Consider the following 23,576-nt stretch of genomic DNA (forward strand, 5'->3'; position numbering starts at 1 on the left):
ATGACTCCACCACTGTAAGTACTAGAATACTAAAAGAAACAAACAATCCCAAACAAAACCAAATTAGGAATGAGAAGCAGCCTCTGACAGCACACGGAGGGTGCACAGAACCTCTTCAGTTCATTTTAGTCTCTGCTGCGTAAGAATGTGGGTTGCACTCTCTACTCTCTTCCATTAGAGTAGCTCGTGTGAACCCATACAGATTCAAAAACGTGCAACTGCTTGCAGAGTAAGTGCCTGTGGCACAAATGGGCTTGAATCCAGCTCACAGACCAAAGCAGTTGTCATCTCTCCTGTGTTTCAGTGGCTCAGAATCTCTTTAACCTCATCAAGACCTTACACCCTTACAAGCTCAGTTCCCACTTAAGACAGACCATACTAAATGCACTGAAAAACACCAAGTTCATGCATTCAGTCAGGACTTGGAGGAGCTACAGTTTTTTCCCCTAAGGGGCTAACATACACCTGAAGTATACATCTAATAGCCACCTGAATAGGTAACTTCAATTCCATGCAATGTTGAGGCATTTTATGACACTCGGGGAAGTAAAGTCAAAGAGGAACAACTTGTCTGCAGCTTATGAAAAATCAAAGATGATTCCTTTGTTTCAGCTTCCTGAAATTGTACTTGAATCTCATTTAATAAAAAAGAATAACAATACCCAGATATCCAGCTGGGGTCCCTCGTACTGCTGTCCTTCAAAGACTTCTGGGGCTGCATACGGTGGGCTTCCACACCACGTTGTCAGAGGCTCACCGCTGCTATAGAAATTGCCAAATCCAAAATCTGTTGAGAAATTAAGGGGAAAGTCACTCCAAACTCAAGTTCAATGACAAGAATAATTACATGCAGGGACGATGCATGAAAACACAACTTCTTTTATCAGCAGACCCACTGAAAATATTTCTTGGGAAGCTGAATGTCCCATGCTGCTATTTGCATGACAACTACTTAGTTACTAAAACACTCTGCAAAACTTCACAACCTGTAGGAGTTTTGAGTAAACTTCTACCAGTTTGCTAAACCCAAGTTTATAAACACCCAGCACTGAAGTTCAACAAACTGACAATCATGCATACATAGGAGCTTATTTACTTGCCAAGAGCTATTTGAGATTCGGTACTGGATCTGAGATTTCCTGAGTTTTCTTTAGGTGCTCTTGAGCCTTGAATACACAACAAATTTTGACAGCAGCGTTTATATTGAGGAAGCTGGCTTAACCATTGAACTGAAACTGATTATTTTCAAAGTACAGGATTTCAGCAGGCTGTAGCACTCTTGCCTTTCACTCTTACCAGTGTCTTTGGAGCTCTTCACAGTGCAGATCCTCCGGTTCTCTGTTACATCCTGTCACCACTTTCGCTCCCTTTACTTCCTACATCATCTGCTTTAGCATTCTTTACTCTTCCTGACAGGATCCCAATAGTCCCTCCTACATTCACTGCAGATACCAATTCTGAATATGCTCCTCCCGTGACACACCTCAGATGCAAGGGTCTTAATTCATCAGGATTTTACTAAAAGCCACTGGAGCACAGTGTTTGGACACACCTGGTAAAACCAGGAATCAAAATATTTGCTCCACTGAAGTTTAGTAGAATTTTCTTGTGGAATTCAATGAAGTCAGCATTTCTCCCTTTTGCTCTGTTCTGCTTAGCTCTCTATTGCACTCACGTACAGACCACCCTGTATGTTCTCTGTGACAACAAATGCTGTTAATACTAAAGAACAAAGAGGTTCTCGAGGAGAAAAACCTGATAACAGGGACAATTATTCTTTGGATTTGAGGCTTTCTGGCAAACTGGCTTCAATTCATTAATTGGTCAGCTGTATCTCTGAAGGAAACAGTGGAGCACTGGCAAGTGACATGCAAAGATTGTCAAGCACAGCAACATTGCTTTATGTTCATCACTGGTCTAGCCCTGTGTGAACAATGATTTAACTGATCCCTGCCACTTTTTCCACACTGGAACAAACTATGCTGTAGAAGGTTACAGGAGGTGTCTTGTTGTTCAAGTGGTAATACTTTTACCCTTGCAACTAATCAGGCTCCTACAGCATTAGCTGCAGGCTGGTGTGACTCGAGGAATCCTGTGAAAGTCAACAGTGTTGATAAAGAGTAATCAGGGTACTGAGTTAGTACTATCAAGCCCTGAATACCTCAGAGGTATGTTAATGCTATGCAGCGCTGATCAGCAGATACGAAACTGATAAAACACTGGGGTTAGCAGACACAGTACAAGCACTACTGGCACCACTTCATTTACTTCTATTTGCATAGCTTATGTTACTCAGAGGAAAGAGCCTGGCTCTCTTGTCCTACCTCATGAGCTATGAAACCATGACAGAACCCTCGGAACCAAACAGAGAGATATTAACGAAAACTTGCCAGGCTTAGTTGAAGTTAAACTAGGGTTGCTTTAGGGAAGCAGTAGGGAAGTTGAATCAGACTACTTACACTGAGCTTAACAGCAAAGGTATTTGGTTGCTTTCCTAACAAAAGGACATAATTGCTCCAGTAGTTCTTTTAATAGAACTCTTCCTGCAACATATATCAAAAAGGAACATAGGCAGAAGCAGCAGTTTTGGCGACACCAGAACTGAAGAAGAGGCTTTTAGAGCATTTTTTTTTCCTTCTATCTTCCAAGATTGTCCTTTGCATGTAATAAGGTACAGAATCATAAAATAGTTTGGGTTGGAGCTAGCTGCAAACTACCCATCCCCATTATCTGCATTCACACAAAGCAGGAACAGATACATACACCTCACATCCTTGCAGTTTTACCTTTTTGCCTTCCTCCTCAAAATGCTTTTGTTCTGAATGAGAAAATCTCTGTTCTAGGAAAGCTGGTTCTGTCACTAGATAGCCTTGTCATCCTCCTTTCAAGACTAGGACTACAGGGCTTATCTGACATCAAATCTGCTCAAGTCATCCTAGTGACAAGTAAGGAGCTGCAACCCATGGCTTCAGTTTGGAAGAAACAATTCATGAGAGTCTACTGAAGAAAGATAATGACCAGAGCCCTTGGACTTAAGCAAGCTGCTTGGTAAAGGGGCTCTGTGGCATAAATAACTTCAAAACTGTTGCATTTCATTATTTATCTTAATAGGTTCGATTTAGAGTCATCTTCTCGGTCAGCACAGCAGCACTTAGTGGACTGATGACTTAAACAAAAATCTGACTAGAAAATGGAGGACTTTAAAAATGACAAAGTCTAGTTCAAATACGAATGACTGAGTTTGCTGGAAGCAGTGAGTGCTTAAATCAGATCTGCAGTCACTCCAGCACCTGAGAGATTTATATATCTGTGTGGCGAATGCTAATGATGAGCTGTCGTTTTTATGACGACATGTGCTCATCTATTTTTGCACTGTTAACAATCAGACTGGAAACTTAAGAGACAAATATTTAAGCTTCATTCTGCCCTTTTAATCAAATGTCTCCAAATGAACATTGTATTGCAGATAATCAGCATACTTTGTTACAAAAAAAACCTTATTCTACCGTAAATATCTGGTCCAGATAGAACCTTCAAGAGCTTAAATCCCCAACATTAGTCCAAGGTCACTGTATTAGTCAGAAAAATCAGATACCTAACCTCACATCAATGAACTTTGTGACTTGTCCATAATCAAAGAAGAGCTCCACTGCCTATCAGTAAGAAGGCTACAGTGCCAGAAAGGCTATTTGAAGGTCAGGCTACACGCGAGATCCGTACCAGCGTCACGCTCTGCAAGCACTCAGAATGCTCGGCGGTTGCATGAACAGTTATGCAATGGCATCCTGGCAGGTCACCATCCTCTGGAGGTGCAAATGGCCAAGGTCAGCTCCAATTCCAAAATCCACAGAGGAAACACTAAATATCCAGTGTTCATGCTATCCTGCCTTTGACATCCTCCGTTTCTGAAACAGCTGCAACTTCAGCTGTAATAAGAGAGGGGGGAAACAACACCTTCTACCAAAAAAGCCTCCCAGCCAGCTGTGTGACACTTGCCTTCTTGCTATCACAGCTAGATTTTTGTTGTGATTTTTTGATTTATTAATTCTCTTTGAGGAGACTTTTCTTCACAGATAATTGGCTTGGCAACCTTGACAATACTTCAGGAGGCACGAAGCAATTTCTTCTCTCAGAGGCATTTTGCCAGCTGTGTAGGTGTCATTGAATCTGATCTCTCCCTTCACTTATCTTGAATTTGTCAGATTTTCAACGTTCCTCTCAGTGCTGCAGACAAATATCAATCTTGATCTCTGCACCCTCATAAATCCTCCTGTCAGATTCACAAGCACATGTACATATATGTGTAAGCACAGCTATAGAAAGCATGACCTGCTTGGAAATACATAACATTTCAATTCCTTGGAAAATGAAACTCTTTTCCTATACAGACTGGATTTCTAGTTAGCTATGTGGTCAATGTGAACACATGGGAGCCACTTCAAAAAAGAAACATGAAGAAATCTGAACAGCAAAAGAAGGAACACAGTCTTTTAAGTATGACTGACCATAAGAGATAAGAGAAGCTTCAGGTTTATGTCACAATTAAGATTTTGTGGGCCTTTTTGCTACTATTTTCACATGCTTACTTTTGTAACACGTAAGAGCTTTGTTTATGGTTACCAAGATTTGCTCAAGAGCAAGGACATCTTAGAACTGAATGTCATGATCCTTGCAAGGCTGTTACCTTTGCTCCCTATTTGAGCAATGGAATTACAGAGCTGTCAAGACAGTGCTTGACTGAGCGAAACAGAAGCAATTGACTTGCATCTGATGGTCTTGTGACAGCACACACAACTAAGTTTTATTAAGCAAATCCATGAATGAAAGATCTATAAATTGATACTAGGAGGAGTAGCCAAGGATGCAGTCTGTATAAGCACTAAGACAACAATTCAGGCTGCCAGGGTTTGAGGGTAGGGCTGAGCACAATGGGAACAGGCTACAGAAAACAGCTGGCCTGGTATACTCTCCCTGTCACTGCTAGATGGATCTGACCTAGTACAGAATTCCCCATGAGTCTGTGTGCTTTGTCTATGAGATATGTCTTATAAACCTGGAAAACTGTTCCTTCACTCTGTCATTGATCTGCAGTTGTAAAACTTGATTTTGTTTCCCTTTTGCACAGGTGAGAAAAAACAGTTTCTTCTGTTATGAATTTCTGCTGAAAAAAAGAGCATGCATTGACAATCCAATGCACAATAAGAGCCAGAGATATAATAATTCACACTTGTTCATAGGACTTAAAACCAGTCTTGTGTATTTCATCAATCTGCTCTTATCTTTAGAAATACAATTATATCCTATTGTTGGGCAAAGACTTACCTGTGCAGGGAGATCAGCATTACTTGTTAGGGTACATAAATTGTTATGATCTCCTCTTTTTGTTGCCATTATGTCTTCAAATTATGTCTTCAAATTATGTTAAACTATTTCTTAAGAATTCCAGAATTAATAGCCTCCATGAAAACCATTTCAAACAAAAAGTTCAGGATGTAGATAGGATACAGGATGCTTCCTCAGCTTTTAATTATTGCACTGTCAGTTTAGTTGTCCCACTTTTTGGAGTGTTAGAATGGCCAGGATTCAATTAAGGACAAAACAAACACTAGACTCTCCTTCTCTCTCTCTTCCACCTTGCTTCTACTTTGCAATTGCTGACCTACCATAATCATTCTAGATCAAAGGTAATCATTTTTAACCCAGGAACACAGTTAAAGATTTCTTATACCAGAGAAACAAATTTTAACAAAATTACCAATGTTTAAGGGAAAAATGTGCCAGACCTCAAAAAAAAACTACCCATATGCCAGCCACAGACTTCTAAATGGACTGAAATTGGACTCATTACCAGAGGACTGAGATTACATAATGGAGTGATCTTCCTAACTTCTGCTTGAATCTGCACGTTAAAATCCCCACCATCGTTCGCAGCGTTGTGTTCGGTTGAATAAACTTTGTGTTTGTGCAATCTGCAAATATTGGCTCTCAACATTTGTGGTATTTTGTTTCTCAATCTCATTACCCCCTTTAGAATAATCTTGTATTTAGAAGGTATAATTTTTTTGAACATGCATCATTTAAATGGAATCTGTTTTCCTTTTAAAAATGGAAACAGAGTAAGATTTCAGACTCGTGTGCAATTTGAGCAATGGAAGCTCTCTGCCAGAGCCACTGCAACTTCTGCTGTGCATCTAGCAATGTGAGGTAGTCTCTAATTTAATCCTTTAGAAGGGATACTAGCTTCAGAGCTATAATTAATCCATTTTCCTAAAATCACCAACAGAATTCAACCTGCCTGGCTTCATAGAGCCATACGGACCTTTTGTTATAATAGTAATATGAGCAAAGGAGAAAATCAATAGAGGTGCTGATAAAGGAAAGGTATGAGTGAGTTAGAAACAAACCTGACCCACTTCATGAACTGAATGCTGATCAGCTAGTTCTGACGTCAATGCATATTTTACTGTCCACCAGCAAGACAAACCAGCACTACAACCTACTTCAAAATAACAGTCTCTCCTACCTGATCTGGTTCAAGCACAGTAGCTTTACCAGCAAGATGGTATGTTTTCTGCAGACATCTATAAGGCATCTTAATCTGGCAGTTTTGTGGGGCTGGAAGTATACAGAGAGAAGCTGGATTTCATTTTCACAAATGCACAGATGTTTCACTGTACAGACAATGCACATGTTTTATTTGATGCCAAATCAAATGGATCAGTGATCAGTGACTGGCATCTGGTCTCCATGATCCTTTCAAAAACCACTGGAAGAAAGTGTTTACAGGGATCTGCACAGCACCAGATGAGCTCCAAAAAAAGAGAAGTCACAGATAAGCACAAATCACTGCAAAGTTTGTAGCAGTGATAACTTTCCTCCAGCTACTTTATCACCAAAACTAGACATGGGGATTACTATCAATCTGATATATCTTAATAAAGATACATGAAAGAATCAGACTAAATGAATTACTGCCAGCTATGTGATCAATTACATACAGACATGTAAGTAGAACACAAGAGCAGCTAAAAGGAGGAAAGAAACGGCAGCAGTTGATGGAATCTAGGAACTACTGTTTATTAATGATTTTATTTGAGTCCCTGGAAAACCTATGCATTGAAACCTCCTGTGACAGAACAATTCCTGTGTCTAACCTGTCTTTGGTTAATGGGTCTCCTGAGATGCCTTTGAAGTAATATTTTTGTGAGCCTGTGTCATGCTTGCAGTGTTCAGGGAGGCAGGGAACTTCCATCCCTGTAGTGCTAAGGACATCCACAAAAGTAATACCTCTGAATACAGCCCTACTCCAGCACAGTTGAGGTCTGAAAAACTATGCCAGGCTGAATGTGACAAGCAGCAACACTCAGGTGGAGGAAGATAAATTAGAAAGGATAGAGTATGGTGGTGAAAATGGGGAGAAGACTGGCAGATCAGATGGCAAGGAAAGAAAGTGTAGATGAACAACAGCGCAAATGTTCCCTTATACTTAGTTCAGTTCCTCATACTAGGTGGGCTCCATGTGACTTGCAGCCCTTCAACACAGTATTTACTGAAGCCATACATTGTATTGGTACATACAACTGTAAGTCAGCCATAAATCTCCAGGTGCTATGATTGTCAGCAGCAGCCAGAAGTAAATGCAAGTTTGAAATCAGAAATGAGAAAAGCAGAAGTACTTTACAAATGGTAGTGCTGATGAACCTGCTAGATTAAAGCTCAACAAAGTACCAAAACCCCTTTACTGTCAAATTCACAGCCTTATTACCAACAATTGTGAGCAACCAGTGCACGCAGACCTGTTCTAAGAATTTTCAGTCATCACCACCAAGTCAATCTCAGTGCTACTATTGAGCCACTTCATTATAAAATCCAGGCATCACCTCCACCCTGAGCTGCTGCTTCAGGTGTCAAATGCCCTAAAGAAGAACTTACACCAGAACTGCATCTTCCTGCTTCAACAGCTGTAAAACCCTTTTGCTTCACCTGATATCAGCTTCTAATACTTTTACAGTTTAAGATTAATACAAAAGCCCACAATGGGGTATAGAGAAAAGTAAAACAAAACCATAAACAGCTTCATATCAAATTAAGTGCAAAAAAAGGCTATTGCCAAGACTCTGCTATTCATTTATAGAAAGCATTAAATAACAATTTCTACAGCTTTTATGAACCTGTGGTAAAATTCCCACTCTGAGATGCTAAAGAGACATTAAATACAGAGAACATGCCAAAAAGCAGATTAATTGCTTCCCTCTCTTGCTTCAGAGAATCTGTTTTCCACACTCTTCCTTCTGCCAAAAAACCCCGCCTAACACTCAGATTTGGTTACAAACAAGCCTAATTCTCTATGAAAATCATGACTCTGGAACTCATATAGCTGTTTTTTCTTCTTCCACAATTCTAGTTTATCCCTTACTTAGTCTTTCTTTAAACTCTTCAAACACGTGAAAACAATGCTAGAGGTGGAACGGTGGTGGTAAAGGAATGAAGAAGTGAATGTTTTAAAAGTACAGACAAAAATCAAAGGCCAATACAAAAGCAACAAAGCTACTCATTATTACATTCATGGATAAGAAATCCTTCTTAATCCATTGTAAAAGCCCATTTTGTAGTCAAAGATGACCTGTGTTGATTTTGGCTTTGTTTGTTAGAGGATTTTTCTTTTGGAGAGCAATGACTGGGTTCCTTTTCTCCAAGTTTAAAGAGGATGAAATTTTTCACAAGAAATAGTTTTCATCTCAAATGTGAGAGCTCATTTTAAAAGCCTGTGTATATTTACTGCTCTGATAATGATGACTTGAAAGGATTTAAAAGATTTTTCCTGAGGATGAAGTTAACACACAGAATTAATTGCCTCATCTTCCCTATGTTTGCTGTAGCATTGCAGAGAAATGGGTGAATCTTTGCAACACATATGCTAAGCAGTTAAATGGGTGTTCAATTTTTCTTTAAAATCTTTAAGGACACTGCAGATTTATGCTTACAGAAAGCATTAGAGATCAAGACACCTTTCTATCCATTTCAGAAATGCCAGAGAGGAAATTCAAGAGTAAAATAATCCAGCAGTGATCAACAATTCAGAAATATTTTATGACTTTCCCTCTCTGTTTGACTTGCTATCTACTCACACTTCCTTATCAGAACTATCAACCTTACTCCTATACAAACCAGCTTCTTACTGCAGTTAGCCTTCCTTTCCTGCACCCAAATTATTGCTGGCTGAAGTTCAACAGTCCCCAAATCAGGATGTTACCTAACCTTCCTATTTCAAAAGTCGGTATGGAAGGACTGGTGGAATTGCAATGAGTTGACAAATGCCAAAATTATATCCATTGCTAGCAACATCTGCTGTGACTAAATTTATAATTAAAATGAAATCATGCATGCAAAAAAGAAAAAAGTCAATAAGCTTCCATTTTGAGGTTTTCTAATGTTGAAAGAAGTTATTTGATTAACTCTGTTTTAACCTGAACATCTGGCTGCGTTATGGGCATGTCATGACACCCACAACAAATGACTGCAACTATAAAATTAAGTCTTTTTTTTTCCCTGAAAGTATAATGCAGCTAAAGTAAGAATTATTTTCACTACATGTACTGTGATATCTACAATGCATGTATTACCACTCTGATTTTCTGTACCTGAAGCACAGCACGGTATCTTGGCCAGCAGCAACTGAATCGTGAGAATGGCCTTCGTAAAAAGAAAGGTCACTGAATATCATCTATGTTTTGAGTACCTGCGATTTTGATGTTCATGTTGTTGTCAAGCAGAAGATTTTCAGCCTTCAGGTCACGGTGAACAATCTTTCGACCATGGCAATACTCCACTGCTGACAGGATCTGCCAGAATTTGCGCCTGGCCTCAGACTCACTCAGACGGCCATGGCTAGCGAGGTAATCTGTTAAAATAAAGGAGGTTTAAATGGGTTAGACAGCAAGTAACAACCCTGAAACTAAATGACTTCTCTGAAATAGTTACCACTAAGAAACTCAAAATTATTTGAGCCAATCCCAGTTTACAGCCCATTATTCTTGCACTCTCCCTTCCAAAAAGATGGAAAACAGCGTAAGGAAAAGCTGCTGTGTAATGACACTCTACCCTTTCTTCCTTCTTTTATAGTCACCTGACTATTGTTACATAGATTTTTGTATAACACAACTACTGTAGAATGGGGAATACTTGGAATAACTGGCTTCACCATCATAAGGTTCTCTGAAGATCTAGTCTCTTAGCAGTTTGCACAAGCCTCACACCACGTTCTCCCTCTGAAGCCTGAACACAGTATGTGTGGTGGCTAAAAGTGTTTTTTCTCTGGAGATAAAACAAGTACCCGTAAGGTACTCATCCTGACCTCTCTCTTCTCCATTGCATCACAGGCAGAAAGAACATTTTGTTTTTGTATTTGATTATGTTGTAAAAACTAACATTAACCCTGAAACAAATGATAGCTCTGAAACCGAAGACTTCATTTATCCTCAGGAACAAAAACAAGTGAAGCGGCAGCTGCGTGAGTCTTGACAGAAACAGCTTGTATAGCCAGTTCTATTCTTTCTCTTAGGAGGCAGAAAATCAAAGAATCAACTGTTAGGATGGCTTCAGAATTGCCTTCAATATCCTACAAAGAATGCAGCTAATGGCTAAGGTGCGACAAATACCTATAGGCTACATATAAGCAAGGTCTGTGCATGTATGTACACACGTTGCCATCTCCAACCCCTTGCTGCATCACAACTAGTACTTAAGTTAAACAGGAGTGGCCACCAGCTTCTCCCAACTTGAATGTATTGAGAGAGTCTCATGAACAGGAATCATCGTTTACAGAGCAGCTGAAGCAAACATTTCTATCTGAATTCAGTCAGCAGGTTAAAACAGCTGCTTCTGCGAGTTGAAAAGTGAACTCGATGTAATGGAGGTTTGGGGCCTACTTTTGTTTATTTGTAAGAATATCTGACAAAATCCATAAGGAAAATGATTAATGCAATTAATCTTCTAAGCTAGTTATGTAATCTCAGTGTCCCAAAAGGGATCATCTTGCCCCACAGAATGCCAAAACACAATACCTGGCTTTGTTAGGTCGTGGGTTTCTTTAAAAAATAAAGATATTGTTTAGGGGCTTAATGGGCACATCCTTTCAAAAACATCATTTTTTTTAAAGCTAAGCACTTCAGATCTGATCATTGGAACCTGTAGATCTGAAAATTCTCCTCTGAGCTTCTAACCTACCAAAGTCTTAATACACTTCTGTATGGTTTAACTTGGCAAAGCACAAGAACAAACAAAAGCCTGGCAGTAAGGGGAGATCATAATATTTGCAAGCTAAATATCATTCAGTCACAAAGTGACTGACAAATCATATGATATCAAGGTGAAGTCAGATATCAAAGACACAAACTAAATTACACTCAAGGCAAGCCAGCTCTTTAAGCTGTTAATCCATCATTTGTTAGCAATGCAGCAAACCAGTTAATGATTCCAAGCTGTCATTTGTTTTCATGGCTCTGGCCTGACAGGACTTAAAGATTCTGAACCACCTTGGCTTTAGTATTCCACCAAGTCTAGTAGTCTGCACAGAATAGGTCATTTGTTCTGAAGCACAACAATTTCTTTCCTAGAGAAGCAGAACTTACCACAGTGTATTTGAATAGGTGATGATAAGTGCAAGGATACTGTTTGTGCATTAACTCGCTTGCAAATAGGAAAGGCTGGGATACAGGCAGCGTGCCAGCCCCTGGGTTACAGCAATCACTTTAGGGCAGCTGAAACTTGCTAGAGAAATTCTGGTATAATAACTAGAATCTGGCCAGTGTTTGAATACATGTTTCTATACCTCTGGAGCTAAGAACCACAACTCTTTAGTTTTACTGCAGATACCCAAAGCAAATCACCCTGCTGTACCTTGCAAAGATTGAAATAGCAGAGCTACCTATGCTCTCATAAACATACCCTTTGACAAAGCTTACCCTCATGTCATACCCTCTGGCTACATGTTTCTATGGTAGGCTTTTCATTTCTCTATAATAAACTAGAAACCAGGGGCCATTTTGGTTTCAGGTAGCTCCACAGCAGGACTTTTATCACAAGGCAGCTTCATGTCCAGCCTTTTCAATAGTCCAAAGTACATTAGTTTACTGGACAATAGAAAGATTAAGATGATATTTACTTCAAAATGTATGACTCAAGAGACATTGTCTGGCAAACCCGGTGGTTAGTACTTCTCATTTAAAATATGGTCCTTCATTTTGGTGGACAATTGTACATGTGTTATATTTGATATGTTAAAGCTCTGTTAAAGAGGCGCTTACATACCAAAGTGAGTACAGGGAAGGATAATGAAGATGATTAAGGGACTGGAGCGCTTGTCCTACAAGGGGAGGCTGAGTGTGCTGCGGGTGTTCAGCCTGGGGAAGACAAGGACTAGTTATGAAGGGAATCTTGTTCTCAGTAAAATTTGGTTTGAGGACAGAAGAACACTATTTTGGCTTCCCTAATGGATAGAACAAAATCCAGTACGGAACTTAGATCACTTTGGCTAAAGCGTGCATCAGTTACTACTTGTTTTGAAGAGAAACACTCAGCAAGACATCAATAAAACTGTAATAGCACTGTTACTTTTTCATTTGCACAGCCACAGCACAATTTGCATGACTAGTTACTGTACATATTTCATGTAGGAGTGTTTTCATATCTAGCTGCTATTTTGTGTGGGAAATGTTGTTTCCGAATATTTACTCATCTCTTTGCTAGCTCAGTGCTTTGCTATTCCAAAAATCAGATTTACTCTGAGATCTACTTCTCAGAGATGTTTGACTCTGCGCGTGTGGAAGATGAGACACACACCAGGCTGCCTGGGCTGATCTATTTCCCCATGCAAACACTGAGCACACACTGTGAATGTACAAGAGCCTCTTGCAAAAACAAGCTCAAGTCCCAAGACACCCTTTGGGGACAAGAGACAAACAGGACTGACTAAAGGAGCTTATTTTGCATATCTGTGCATTATTATCATTCCACAAAAGTAGCTGTTGTAAATGGGGTGGTGGATGCCCTGGCTGACATCTGTCAAGAGTAAGAAAGAAACACTGTTTCCATTGTGATCACTCTTCAAAGTAAAGCAGAGAGTAGGAGTATTAATTAGCACAATAATATAACCTGACAGTGTCTTCTTATTTCCTGTAGGTTGTCTAAAAGGAAGCAAAGTCCTCCCAATCTACTGTCCAATTGCAAAACAGACTGAAGGTTGTAACACACACCTCAATGATCAGGAAAGCCAACTGAGACACAAGATGATAGACTGAGTAAGAAAATGCAGTTAAACTGTTCTTCTCAGGCACCACGTCTGGCAGTTGAAAAGCTTGTCTCTTAACTATTACTTAGTCTTTCTCTCCTTCCCTTTTCTTGCATGAAGTGAAAAACAAAGAAAGTACCAGAAAAGTACATGAATAGGTGCAGTCACCTTGTTGTGTCAAATGCTGTAGTGGAGCTCTAGACAAAGTTGTGCTATTATCATTTGTTTGATAGTTTCATGCTAAAACCCAGTGTGAGACCACAAGAGGAAACTGAAGAACAAGATGAAAATAACAGCTCCTGAACTTCAGCCCAAAGCAGCACATAGTTACTATTGTTAAGCTAGATGTAAATCACACAAGCTGGTTGAAGCTATGAAGACTGAAGAATGTTAGTACAAGGGTGCTAAAGGAACACCAGTAATTGTGAACTCTGTCCCTCCTACTAGTGTACACTGTAAGTTTTCACTACAGTTATTAGTTCTAAAATAAGAAACAGCAACAGTTATGACACATTTCTTGACAAAAAGGGAAAGTGGACCCTTGTGTGTGATAATGCAGTTGACAAACTTCAGAGGTTAACATTAAAATGAAGAATGTGAAAATGTTATCTTGCTTACCAAAGATTTCTCCATTTTTGGCAAATTCTGTCACAAGGTACAACATGCTTTTGGTCTCCATTACCTGTTGGTGGAGAAATCACACATGAGACTGTTTGCAGGAAGAGCAAAAAGCAAACACACACCTAACAGATACCTAGTTTCATTTTTCTCTTCTGGTAAAGACTTGAAGTCTTTGCCTTACACGTACAGTTATCACAATCTTTCATTTTGTTTTACCTCAACAATTTCAGGGGGAGCATGTGTGTGCTAAATATAAGGATTATTTAATAATAATTTTCCTTTAATCAACTGGCCTAAAGTAATTCCTTTGCTCCACTTTTCTAACATGCTGATGGCTGGGGCTTGGGAGAGCAGACTGGGGACAATACTGACCTCTGTTACCAACAGTTCTCTAGTTCTAGAAAGAAAGAAGATCCCATAGATGAGAATCAGTCTCAAAACCTTGCAAAATCCAGGTAAAAGCACCACCTCACAGGACCCCATTGTACATTTGGACAGCAGAGCTACAGAACTATCACATCCTCAATATATCCTCTGGTGTAGGGAGGGGAGAAAACCTACCAAGCTTTAAGCATCTTCTACTTTCTCTTCTGGTAAGTTCCAACCTTCCTATTACTAGAGGCTACTTAGTTCAAAAACGTGGGAGGCTGGAAGGGATAGAAACAGATTAACAGGAAACAAAAGACAGTGAGGGAAAGACTTCAGAACTTTTCCATGTTCATGGCCTTGAACAGGAAGATTTCACCCAACAATTAAAAATTCTTTAGTTCTATAAGTCAGGGAAAGGCAGCTCAGTTATCTTGTAGTTTTCTTTCTGATGGTCTACTCAGTTGCTTAAACATCTCCTCAGGAAAGCACTGTACTAAAAGCATAGTCAAGAAATATCCTGCAAGTGAAAAATTCTCCACTTCAACATAACAATGTCATTTAGGACTTCCCTTCAGTACAATGCAACAACCTCAATAATCACAGTAAAAATAGTTAGTTCAGGCTGAGCTGTCTGTGGACAAAAATAATCTTGAGTTTGATTTTTGCATTGTATTTATGTGCAAGCTGAAAGTACTAGAAAAATGCTCACAAATAAACTCCTGTTAGAGGAATGCTTTCAAAAAGGCAAATCCTGGAAGATATAGTCATAAAATCAGCAGAATTACCAAAAAAACTGACAAGCAGACAGAACAAGATGCCAGTTCTTCAGGCTCTCCTGTACCCTTGTTTAATTCTGCAACAGCTGAGCATATTGTGACTGAAATGTCTGTATCTGGAAGGCAAAACAGTTTGGGGAAAAAAACTGTTTTAAACCAACATTTGGAGACAGGAAGCTGCAACAGCCTGTGGATTACATATATAGGGAACCATTCTTCATCAAGCCAAGATTGCCAGCTTCATTACCTAACTTTGACAAACCTCATGACACGAGATGATTCAAAAAGCTCGCAACGTGGACACAGTGTAGTGATGTGCACCTTATACAAGAGAACTAGTGAGACAACTTGATTGAAGGCTATTTTAAACACAATCTCACCTATCTGCCAAATGCATTCTAACAAGCTAATACCTTAGCAGTAAAGCACTAGGTACAATTATCCTCCTCTTCAAGTGATCTTGCTGATGTCCGGACATAATTTAACTGTTCTCAGACTCTCCTCAACCATTTTTGTGTTTCATTATTCACTCAGAAGGAACTGTTGATAGCTATTATTCAAGATAGTTAGGAATTTAACTCCCTATGGTCCGTTTCTACTCAGGGAATTGATATTTTGTAGAAGTGCCAGTCTCTTTCCCATAAGATGAAATGAAAGCTGAACGAGTGTAAACCAAGATCTTCGTCTTTATTCTTTAGAACAACCACACCATCACAGGTCCAAATCTTTGTGCTCACATTATCTCAAATTCTGAGTTTGGTTTTGCCACACATGATCTTTGTTTGCTTGTTGAGCTAGGTTTATTTGAAACATACAAGACAGTATCTCAGAAGCACCAAACAGAATACTACGAAACAGATTCCAAAGGGAATATCCTCAGAAAAGCCTTAAAAGCAAGAGTTAACTGAAGGAGAAATGCCAACAGACTCAGACATTTTACCATATGTTAGCAGGAACAGAAAATGAAACAGAAGAGAAACAATATAAAACAAACCTGTATTTTACTCCACAAACTATGCAGAGAGTCATAAGTCAAAACCTGCAAAACTTTTCACTGTGTTGTCCAAGTGCAGGTTTATCTCTTGTGTAAATACACATCATTGTACCATAATTATTCATCCTTTATGTTATGAAGTGATGCCTTCCATTCCACAACACACATCATTCACTTTAGGATAAATATAAAATTGGTCATATCCACAGTAGAAAGAACTAGTTATTCATCTCCCGGTAACTGTACTTCAAGATGAAATGTTTGGAAAGCTCTTGCTTGGTGTGTGCATTTACATCACAGACACGTCTCCAGAATCTGGGTTTACATATCTTCATGTCTTATCATCTTTAGATAAGAAAAATAAGGCTGCAAACACTCCTCAATATGCATCCTGAGCCAAGACTCCAGTAAAGAAAACCACTCTATTGACGCAGATCCCCTCAGCTAGTACTCACTGTAGATAAATTATGCTGAGTATGCCTACCCTGCTCTGACTTACATAGTACCTTGTCTACTAACAGACAACAAAGTCTCATCACAGGCTATTTCCAACTCAGCTCTCCACTAAGTTAAAATTTCCAGCCTTCTCCAGATTTCAGGTACACTTGAGTATCTAACATGGCCAAACTAACTGGTACCACAGAATGGAAAAAGCCCACAACTATGTAACTATGTACTTTCAAAAAAGTTAAGCACTTATCCAAAGCAAATCAATTCCAGAAAAGCTGATTTTGACACAGACTGGTGGTTTGCCACAAGTCACTGATGTAGAGAAAATTCTTCATACAGGAGCAAAAAAAAAAGGAGGAGGAGAAGGGGAAAGAAAAAGATACTACTAACCATACCTGGTAGAGCTTTATAATGTGTGGGTGATCAAGCATTTTCATTATCTGCACTTCTCGGTAGATCTTCTCCAGATTCACAGCATCCAGCTGAGATTTGTCGATGATTTTTATTGCCACCTGCAGACAAATAGCAAAAGCAGGATTTAAACTCCCTAATGTCCTCATTGGTCATCCTTGTAATAAAGGGAATAATCCAGCTCTAAACATGTGGATGACCTGCTTCTGCTCCTATTTGTTACCCCCTTATCCTACTCCTATTCCTTCCAGCTACAAGTCATTTGCTGTCTTATATTTGGTATATGTATAGAACTTGATAATAAAGGCCTGGGGCTTCACACATGCATGGAGTACAGGAAAGACAAAAAAAGAATAGTAACATGCGTGGGCCTGAGCTATCCAAATGCACACTTCCCACTTGGTCTTGCCAGATTTGCACTCCCTTTGACTATTCCCTACTGCAATTGCTCATTCTCTCAGCAGCTCCCCTTTGGCTCACTTCTAAAGACAGAACAGCGAGCTGCTTCCTTATTTGGTCTGATTATATGCCATGTGGCAGCAGAGGATGCAAACAATCATTCATGAAGCTTAAGAAAAACACCACACAAACTCCCTACCTTTAAGTCTCCCTGGCTTAAGAGCACATCTAATAAAATGACTTCTGATTATTGTTTTGGATTTTTTTTGCAGGCACAATTTATTACGATGAAATCACTTCACTACAAAGTTAGTGTCAAAGTCACCAAACAACAAAAACCAGACACAATTCTCATACATAATTTATGAACTCACTGGTCCTTCCTCAGTTTTAGAGATTAAATGATTCCATTTCTACTTTAATTTCCAACCACAATCAGTGCCTACTGTAGTTTTATGTTTCCCAAGGTTCATAACAACATGCACCTATATAATAGTGTCAGGTAGTAAAAAAGTCATTTTATATAAAATAAAAATATGAAGGTGACATTTTTACATGCTTAAAGTACTTAAAGAGATCTTATTTCCTGAGCAACCACCAGGAAAATTTAATTAGAAGAAAGAAACATTTAGAAAAAGAATAACAACAACAAAAGAAGAGTGGGTCATACACATCTAGGAAGCACGGCTACAAATCCTGCTGTAACCTTCACTGCACTTGCTGGCCAAGAACAGTGGCTCATGTTCCAATGTTTCCTGCTTTCTTCTTAAACTCTCTCATTCAGTTGACAGCTATGTATTCATGAAAGAGTGTGTTGTGTAGCCACGTTAGTTTGGTGTTTAGTATATCTGAAATAATTCAGAGCACAGCTCTCCACTAATTGTCTTATTTGAGATGCAAACTAATGAATCCACCACATGACATCCAGCCATATTTTGTCTTACAATGTGGAGTTATTTGGGATTATTAAGCAGTTGTTTTTGAAAACAGAGTAAAAGTGTGTGCCTGCTTGAAAGAAAACATTTTGCTCTTTGCAATCCTTGTACAGCTCTCAATGTGTGTATTATATGTGTGCACACAGTGACAGGCTTCTATAGGAGAAGCAGCATAGTAGCAGCTGGCACCCCTGCTTCTACACTCAAATGCAGATTAGATATCTCAGTCTATTCTGAACCTTCAGTTTTCATGCATCTTGTCAGGACCATAGTTTTTGAGAAAAACTACTTGAAAATACTTAAAATCCAGGAACTTCTTCACAACAATGCACGATGAAGTAGTGCATTGAACAGCAGCAGCTCACTTTTGTCCACAATCTCAGCTGTGTCATGGTGACAGGAGAAAAAAAAGGAAGTCATTCTTAGAGGTGGAGAAGCTGCTTCAAGATGGAACTGTTGCCTATCTGAAAAGTATGTTTTGTTCCCAAACATACAGCTTGCTAACAACTGCTAGCATATTGCAGATATCTTGGAACATCACTTTAAGACACTGCAGAGACTGACCGCACACAGAAACGAATCCTCATTTCTCTAGCATGGTCAATCCTTGCCAAAGCACAGGCAAGGTAACCCTAGTTTGGCACATGCAAAATTAAGGACACTTACCCAAGTTTTGTGAGTCTAGTTTTAATGATTTTTTTATTTTAAAATCATATTTAGCACTTCTTCTAAGGAAAATAAGACACAACAAGCCAAACATACCTCCATCGAACAACAACATATAGGATTAGCACATACAAAACAAGGGAATCCTCTGCTGTCATCAGGTTGGGATTCTTAAAGACCTATACTCCAAACTATCTTTGCAACTTGAATGGTTTCTTTTCATTTAAAAACATTAAGAATAGCACACATTTCCTTCCTTCCTTCTTTTACAAAAAGCCTAGAGAACTGGAGTTTGCTCAATCCTCATCCGACATCTGGGAATTGAAACTGTCAAGCACTGAAGGCAAAATACTTGTCAATAGAGATGAAAGTTGTTCTTCAGCTAGTCCAGCTTTCAATTTTCACTGGTTTTATGTTATTCATTTAATTCTCCAACTAGTCTTTCCAAAAAACCCGCAAAACTCCAAGAACCTCAACCCCAGAACAGCTCACAACACAGCCTATCAATTTAATATGCAGAAACAGATTTCTCCATGGAAGTGCAAGCTTTAAGGCTTCATGTTGACTACAGGACTTCAGATTTGTTAACCCAGGAAGTCCTAGAAGTGAATTAAAATTAAACACATAATGGGAGCAACTCCAGCTTGCAACAGCATAGTGTTTGGGTATCACAGACTTATAAAAGCAGCAGATTTTCTGATACATAACCTGTAGCAGTGATATCTGTGAGCTCTGATACTCTGCCTCCAGATATGCATGTGTTCCTTCTCTCCCCCCTGCAATGGATCTGGGGAGTCCACAACTGGAAATAAGCACCCTGAGTCTTACTTTTGGCAATAGCGTCATTTTCCACTAACCTGAGCTGCTGCCATATAGCACAGGGAGCTGCTGGCTCCACTTCTATCATTCCCTTTTACCCTTGATCAAGCACTGGCATCTAAACTAGTGTCACATCCTGAATCAGGAGCTGGTAATTTTCAGACAGAAGTGCAAACCACCTGTAACATACCAGACAGCTAAAAGCCTCAGAACCTAAGGATGTACTAGTCAGAAGGGTTTCGTTTGCACCGGAGGAGTGATGGCTACTATTCTTTTGTAGATGACTAATCCTTAGGGGGTATTAGTTACAGAGTGCTGGGGGTGGGTGAAGAACACGACTCTTTCACAGCCTATTCACATAGGCTAGCCTTCATCCTTAGACAGCATCACTTTTTTCCCCCCCAAGTAACATCTTTATCTATTCCGAGATCTTTTCACTGCTGTTTATTATTTCTTACGTCACCATGTTCTGCTAAAGCAAATATCCATCTTCTTTACGCTTCCAATTATTTCCGTTTTCTTTTCTTAGTCTCCTCCTTCAGAGGAAACATTTTGCTTATTTGTGCATGCCTCAGTAACAAAAGTTACCCTGGGATCACAGGACTTCTCGGCAACAGGATAAATTAGTATGTCAGGAAAGCATGTGTCATGAACTTCAATGGCAACAAACACACAAACAAGCAAAGCAAAGGTCACACTCAGCCATGCAGCCCCCTCTGGGGCACTCTGTATGGACTGTCATTGAAGAGGGTCAAGCACTACCTGCATATTGATTGCCCCATTTTTCTTAACTTTCACAATTCTTTCTGACTATTTAGTCAGACTATTTATGCAGTTTCAGCTGTTGCATTACTACAGGGTTCAAGTTATGATTTCTGAGTTTGTTTGCACACACCATCTCCTGTCCTGTTTTATGTGTATCGTCTGCTTCGTATCTGCTTTATTTTCACTTACACTTTGCTAACAGTTTATGGCAACTACATTTACTACTATCAGTGTATTAAATATTAATTTGAACTGAAAAGTAGTTTTCCATACAAAGGTTGGATTCTGTACACAATCCATAAGCACTAACCTTTCAAGGTTAGATCCTACCTTTATTTACTTTTCAATTTGACAGTTATTGGCTTGTCAGAGTTAGCTAAAAACAAACAAATAAGCATTTTTAAAGTCAAAGCCACATAACATCATTGCAATTTACCAATGCTAGAAAAATCTCAACAACAAACAGGACCCAAATTTAAAGGGTTCAAATAGGGAGATTCAGGAGAAACTCAAACAAGCAAATATTCCTTTTTAAAAGAGCCTTCTGAGCAAGTCTCAACATCAACACAGTGCAGAGCTTCCCAGAGCACAGACCTGATGGTACACAGGTACAGCCTCTCCACAACCTAATAAGCTGAATATTGTTCAATGGGAAGTTTAATAAAGGCACACATGAATGTGAGAAGTTTGCAGCTAAAGGAATTTAATCGGTGCTTTAGAAGTAGTTTGAATTGAAGAGCCTTCCATCTGGAAACATTAATAAGCAGGACTTCTACTTTACACACATAGAGAACTAACGCTAAATCAAGTGAGGTGGTCCAAACTTCAAGTGCTTATTTGAAGCAGTATTTGGCTAGAAAGAATTTCCCCTGACATCACTTGAAGTAATCTTAACAGGGTTCCCCTTCCTCAAAGACCACATAAATACTTCCAGCATCTAACTCATCCATTAAGTTCCAGATGAACATTCTTTTACTGCAGAAAGTCAAGGTAGCAATACTGAGAAACGAAAGACCTTGACACAAGTCTCCAACACAGACAAATCTGCTGCAAAAGTCGTGCAGATGATAAAAAGGCTTCAGACTGGACACAAGGCCCCTCAGAAAGTGAAAAATGGTTAAAAAATAATATCAAGACTGTACTACAACACGCTGGAGTGCAGCAATTTCATGGGACACAGATGGAAAAAGGATACCAGAACTGGGGAGCTAACACTAACATGGCAGTGTCTTTGCTTGGCTCCTCAGTAACGGGGAGAAAGGATTTAAGAATAATTAACAGTTTATTATGAAACTTGAGGAATAAGGCAACAAGCAACGTTTCTTTTGCTGCTTGGGATGTAAAGCTCATCCATCACTGCATGGTCAGAACAATGCCAGCAACTGAAGCCCAAACTAAGGGTTTCTGTAAGGAATTCCCATGAGGGACAGTTTGATGACACAAGACCACAGAAACTGAGTAACTGCAGGTTTTTTTCTTTTTTTTTTCCCCCCTTGTACTTTGGACAATATTTTATTTACTTTTGCCTGGTACAGAGCAGCACAGTAAGCTCTTCTTCAGTAAACAATGAAAGCAAGCACAGCAGAGCCTCGCAGAAAGCTTACCTCTAGGTGTAGCGACTAGAACTACCTAAGAAAACACAAGAGCAAGCTGATCTTTCAAAGACTCTCATCAGAGACCTGTTTTTAAAGAGTGAACACGACCACATTTTATCCATACAGACTTACAAACATTTTTGTTTCATGGAAAGTGTTAAGGTATTAACAATCTACAGGCTAATAACCACCGGGTAACACACACTGGGGGGGCGGTTAAACAAAGACATTAAAAATAGGTGAATTTGCTTAACTGGAAGGATGATGTATTGTAGAATTTGGGACACATATACACACACACAAGTTCCCTTGCTGAAACAGATAACTGAGGTAGGACTGTTCATCTGCAAGCATTGGCCAGGTCAGGAAACCGTGAAATACTCAGGATATGAAGAGAGGTACAACACAAGGTTTTAACCTTAACTACACTAAGTCAACAGCTGCCCGCCGGCTGCACCCTCCCAGCCCGAGCATCCTTACTAGGACAGCCACGGGGCACCTCACTACAGCCCAACTAGGAGGCATTATCGCTGCCCTTCGACGGAGGATGAAAGTGAGAAACAAACAAGATCGGCGGCCAAGGGTCGTGCTCCAATGCCTGCTCGCAGCCGACCCCTTCAAGCGAATACTCCAACGTTTCCCTACAGGAGGGGGCTCCAGCGGCGGAAGGGACAAAAGGAGCAATCACCCTGCAAGGGTGCTGCCGCCTGCCCCCGCCGAAGTCCCCAGGCCACCCCCAGCAAAACCCCAGCTCCCGCGCAGCCCAGCCGCTCGCCCCGCTCTCACAACGCGGAACGGAGCCCCGCAACGCGCCCCGCAGCCCGCTGCCCTCAGACCCCGCCGCTGCAGCCTCTCAGAGCTCCACAGCCGCCGCCATCCGCCCTGCGCCCGCCTCCAAAGCCCGGCCGCTGCCGCTCCCGCGGACACCCGAGCCCCGCCGCCCACCGCCCCGGCCGGGCGAGGCCCAGCGGCCGCGGGAGGGGCCCGGCGGCGGCTCTGGGCTAGGCCGGGGGGACGATCGCGGGCCCCTGTCGCCGCGCCTCACCTCGCTGCGCGTGATGCGGTGCCGCGCCAGCTTGACCACGGCGAAGTTGCCTTTGCCCAGCGTGCCCTCGATGTCGTAGAAGCCGACGCGGACGGGCCCGAGCCCGCGGGGCAGCAGCGGGGGGGGCCGCCGGGGCTCGGCCATTACCATGCTGGGCGCGGGGGGCGGCGGCGGCGGCTCCGGCGCGATCGGCGGCGGCGGCTCAGGTCTCGTCTGCGGCGCCCTGGAGCCGCGCCGCGCCGCCCCCTCGGCCCTCCTCCACCAACCGCGCGTCACCGACCGCGTCAGCCCGGGCGGGGCCTCGCCATGGCAACGGCAGCCACCGCGGCGGGGCGGCCGCCCGGGCTTCCCTCGCTCCTTCCCGCCCGCCCCACCGGCCCCGGCGGCGGCTCCGCGTGGAGCCCGCGGCTGCTCTGCCCCACACCCTGCGGCAGGGGAACGCT

General features: G+C 40.9%; 1 protein-coding gene across 2 annotated transcripts in view; it reads right to left on the reverse strand.

The window, feature by feature from the left end:
- Nucleotides 1–23,339, reverse strand: part of SIK2 (salt inducible kinase 2) — a 36,670-nt gene extending 13,331 nt beyond the window's left edge. The window contains exons 1-5 of one of the 2 annotated variants that reach the window (XM_062014162.1): nt 23,134–23,339; nt 16,894–17,010; nt 13,907–13,970; nt 9,740–9,901; nt 663–787 (exon numbers count right to left, since the gene is read on the reverse strand). In XM_062014162.1, coding sequence (XP_061870146.1) covers nt 663–787; nt 9,740–9,901; nt 13,907–13,970; nt 16,894–17,010; nt 23,134–23,283 — 618 coding nt within the window. In that variant the 5' untranslated portion in view covers nt 23,284–23,339. Of the gene's footprint in view, nt 1–662; nt 788–9,739; nt 9,902–12,309; nt 12,380–13,906; nt 13,971–16,893; nt 17,011–23,133 lie in introns of those variants that run through there. The other variant, XM_062014164.1, reaches the window with a different exon arrangement.
- Nucleotides 23,340–23,576: the final 237 nt, after the last annotated feature.

This window comes from Colius striatus, chromosome 23, assembly GCF_028858725.1.
Source record: "Colius striatus isolate bColStr4 chromosome 23, bColStr4.1.hap1, whole genome shotgun sequence".
Classification (NCBI taxonomy): Eukaryota; Metazoa; Chordata; class Aves; order Coliiformes; family Coliidae; genus Colius; species Colius striatus.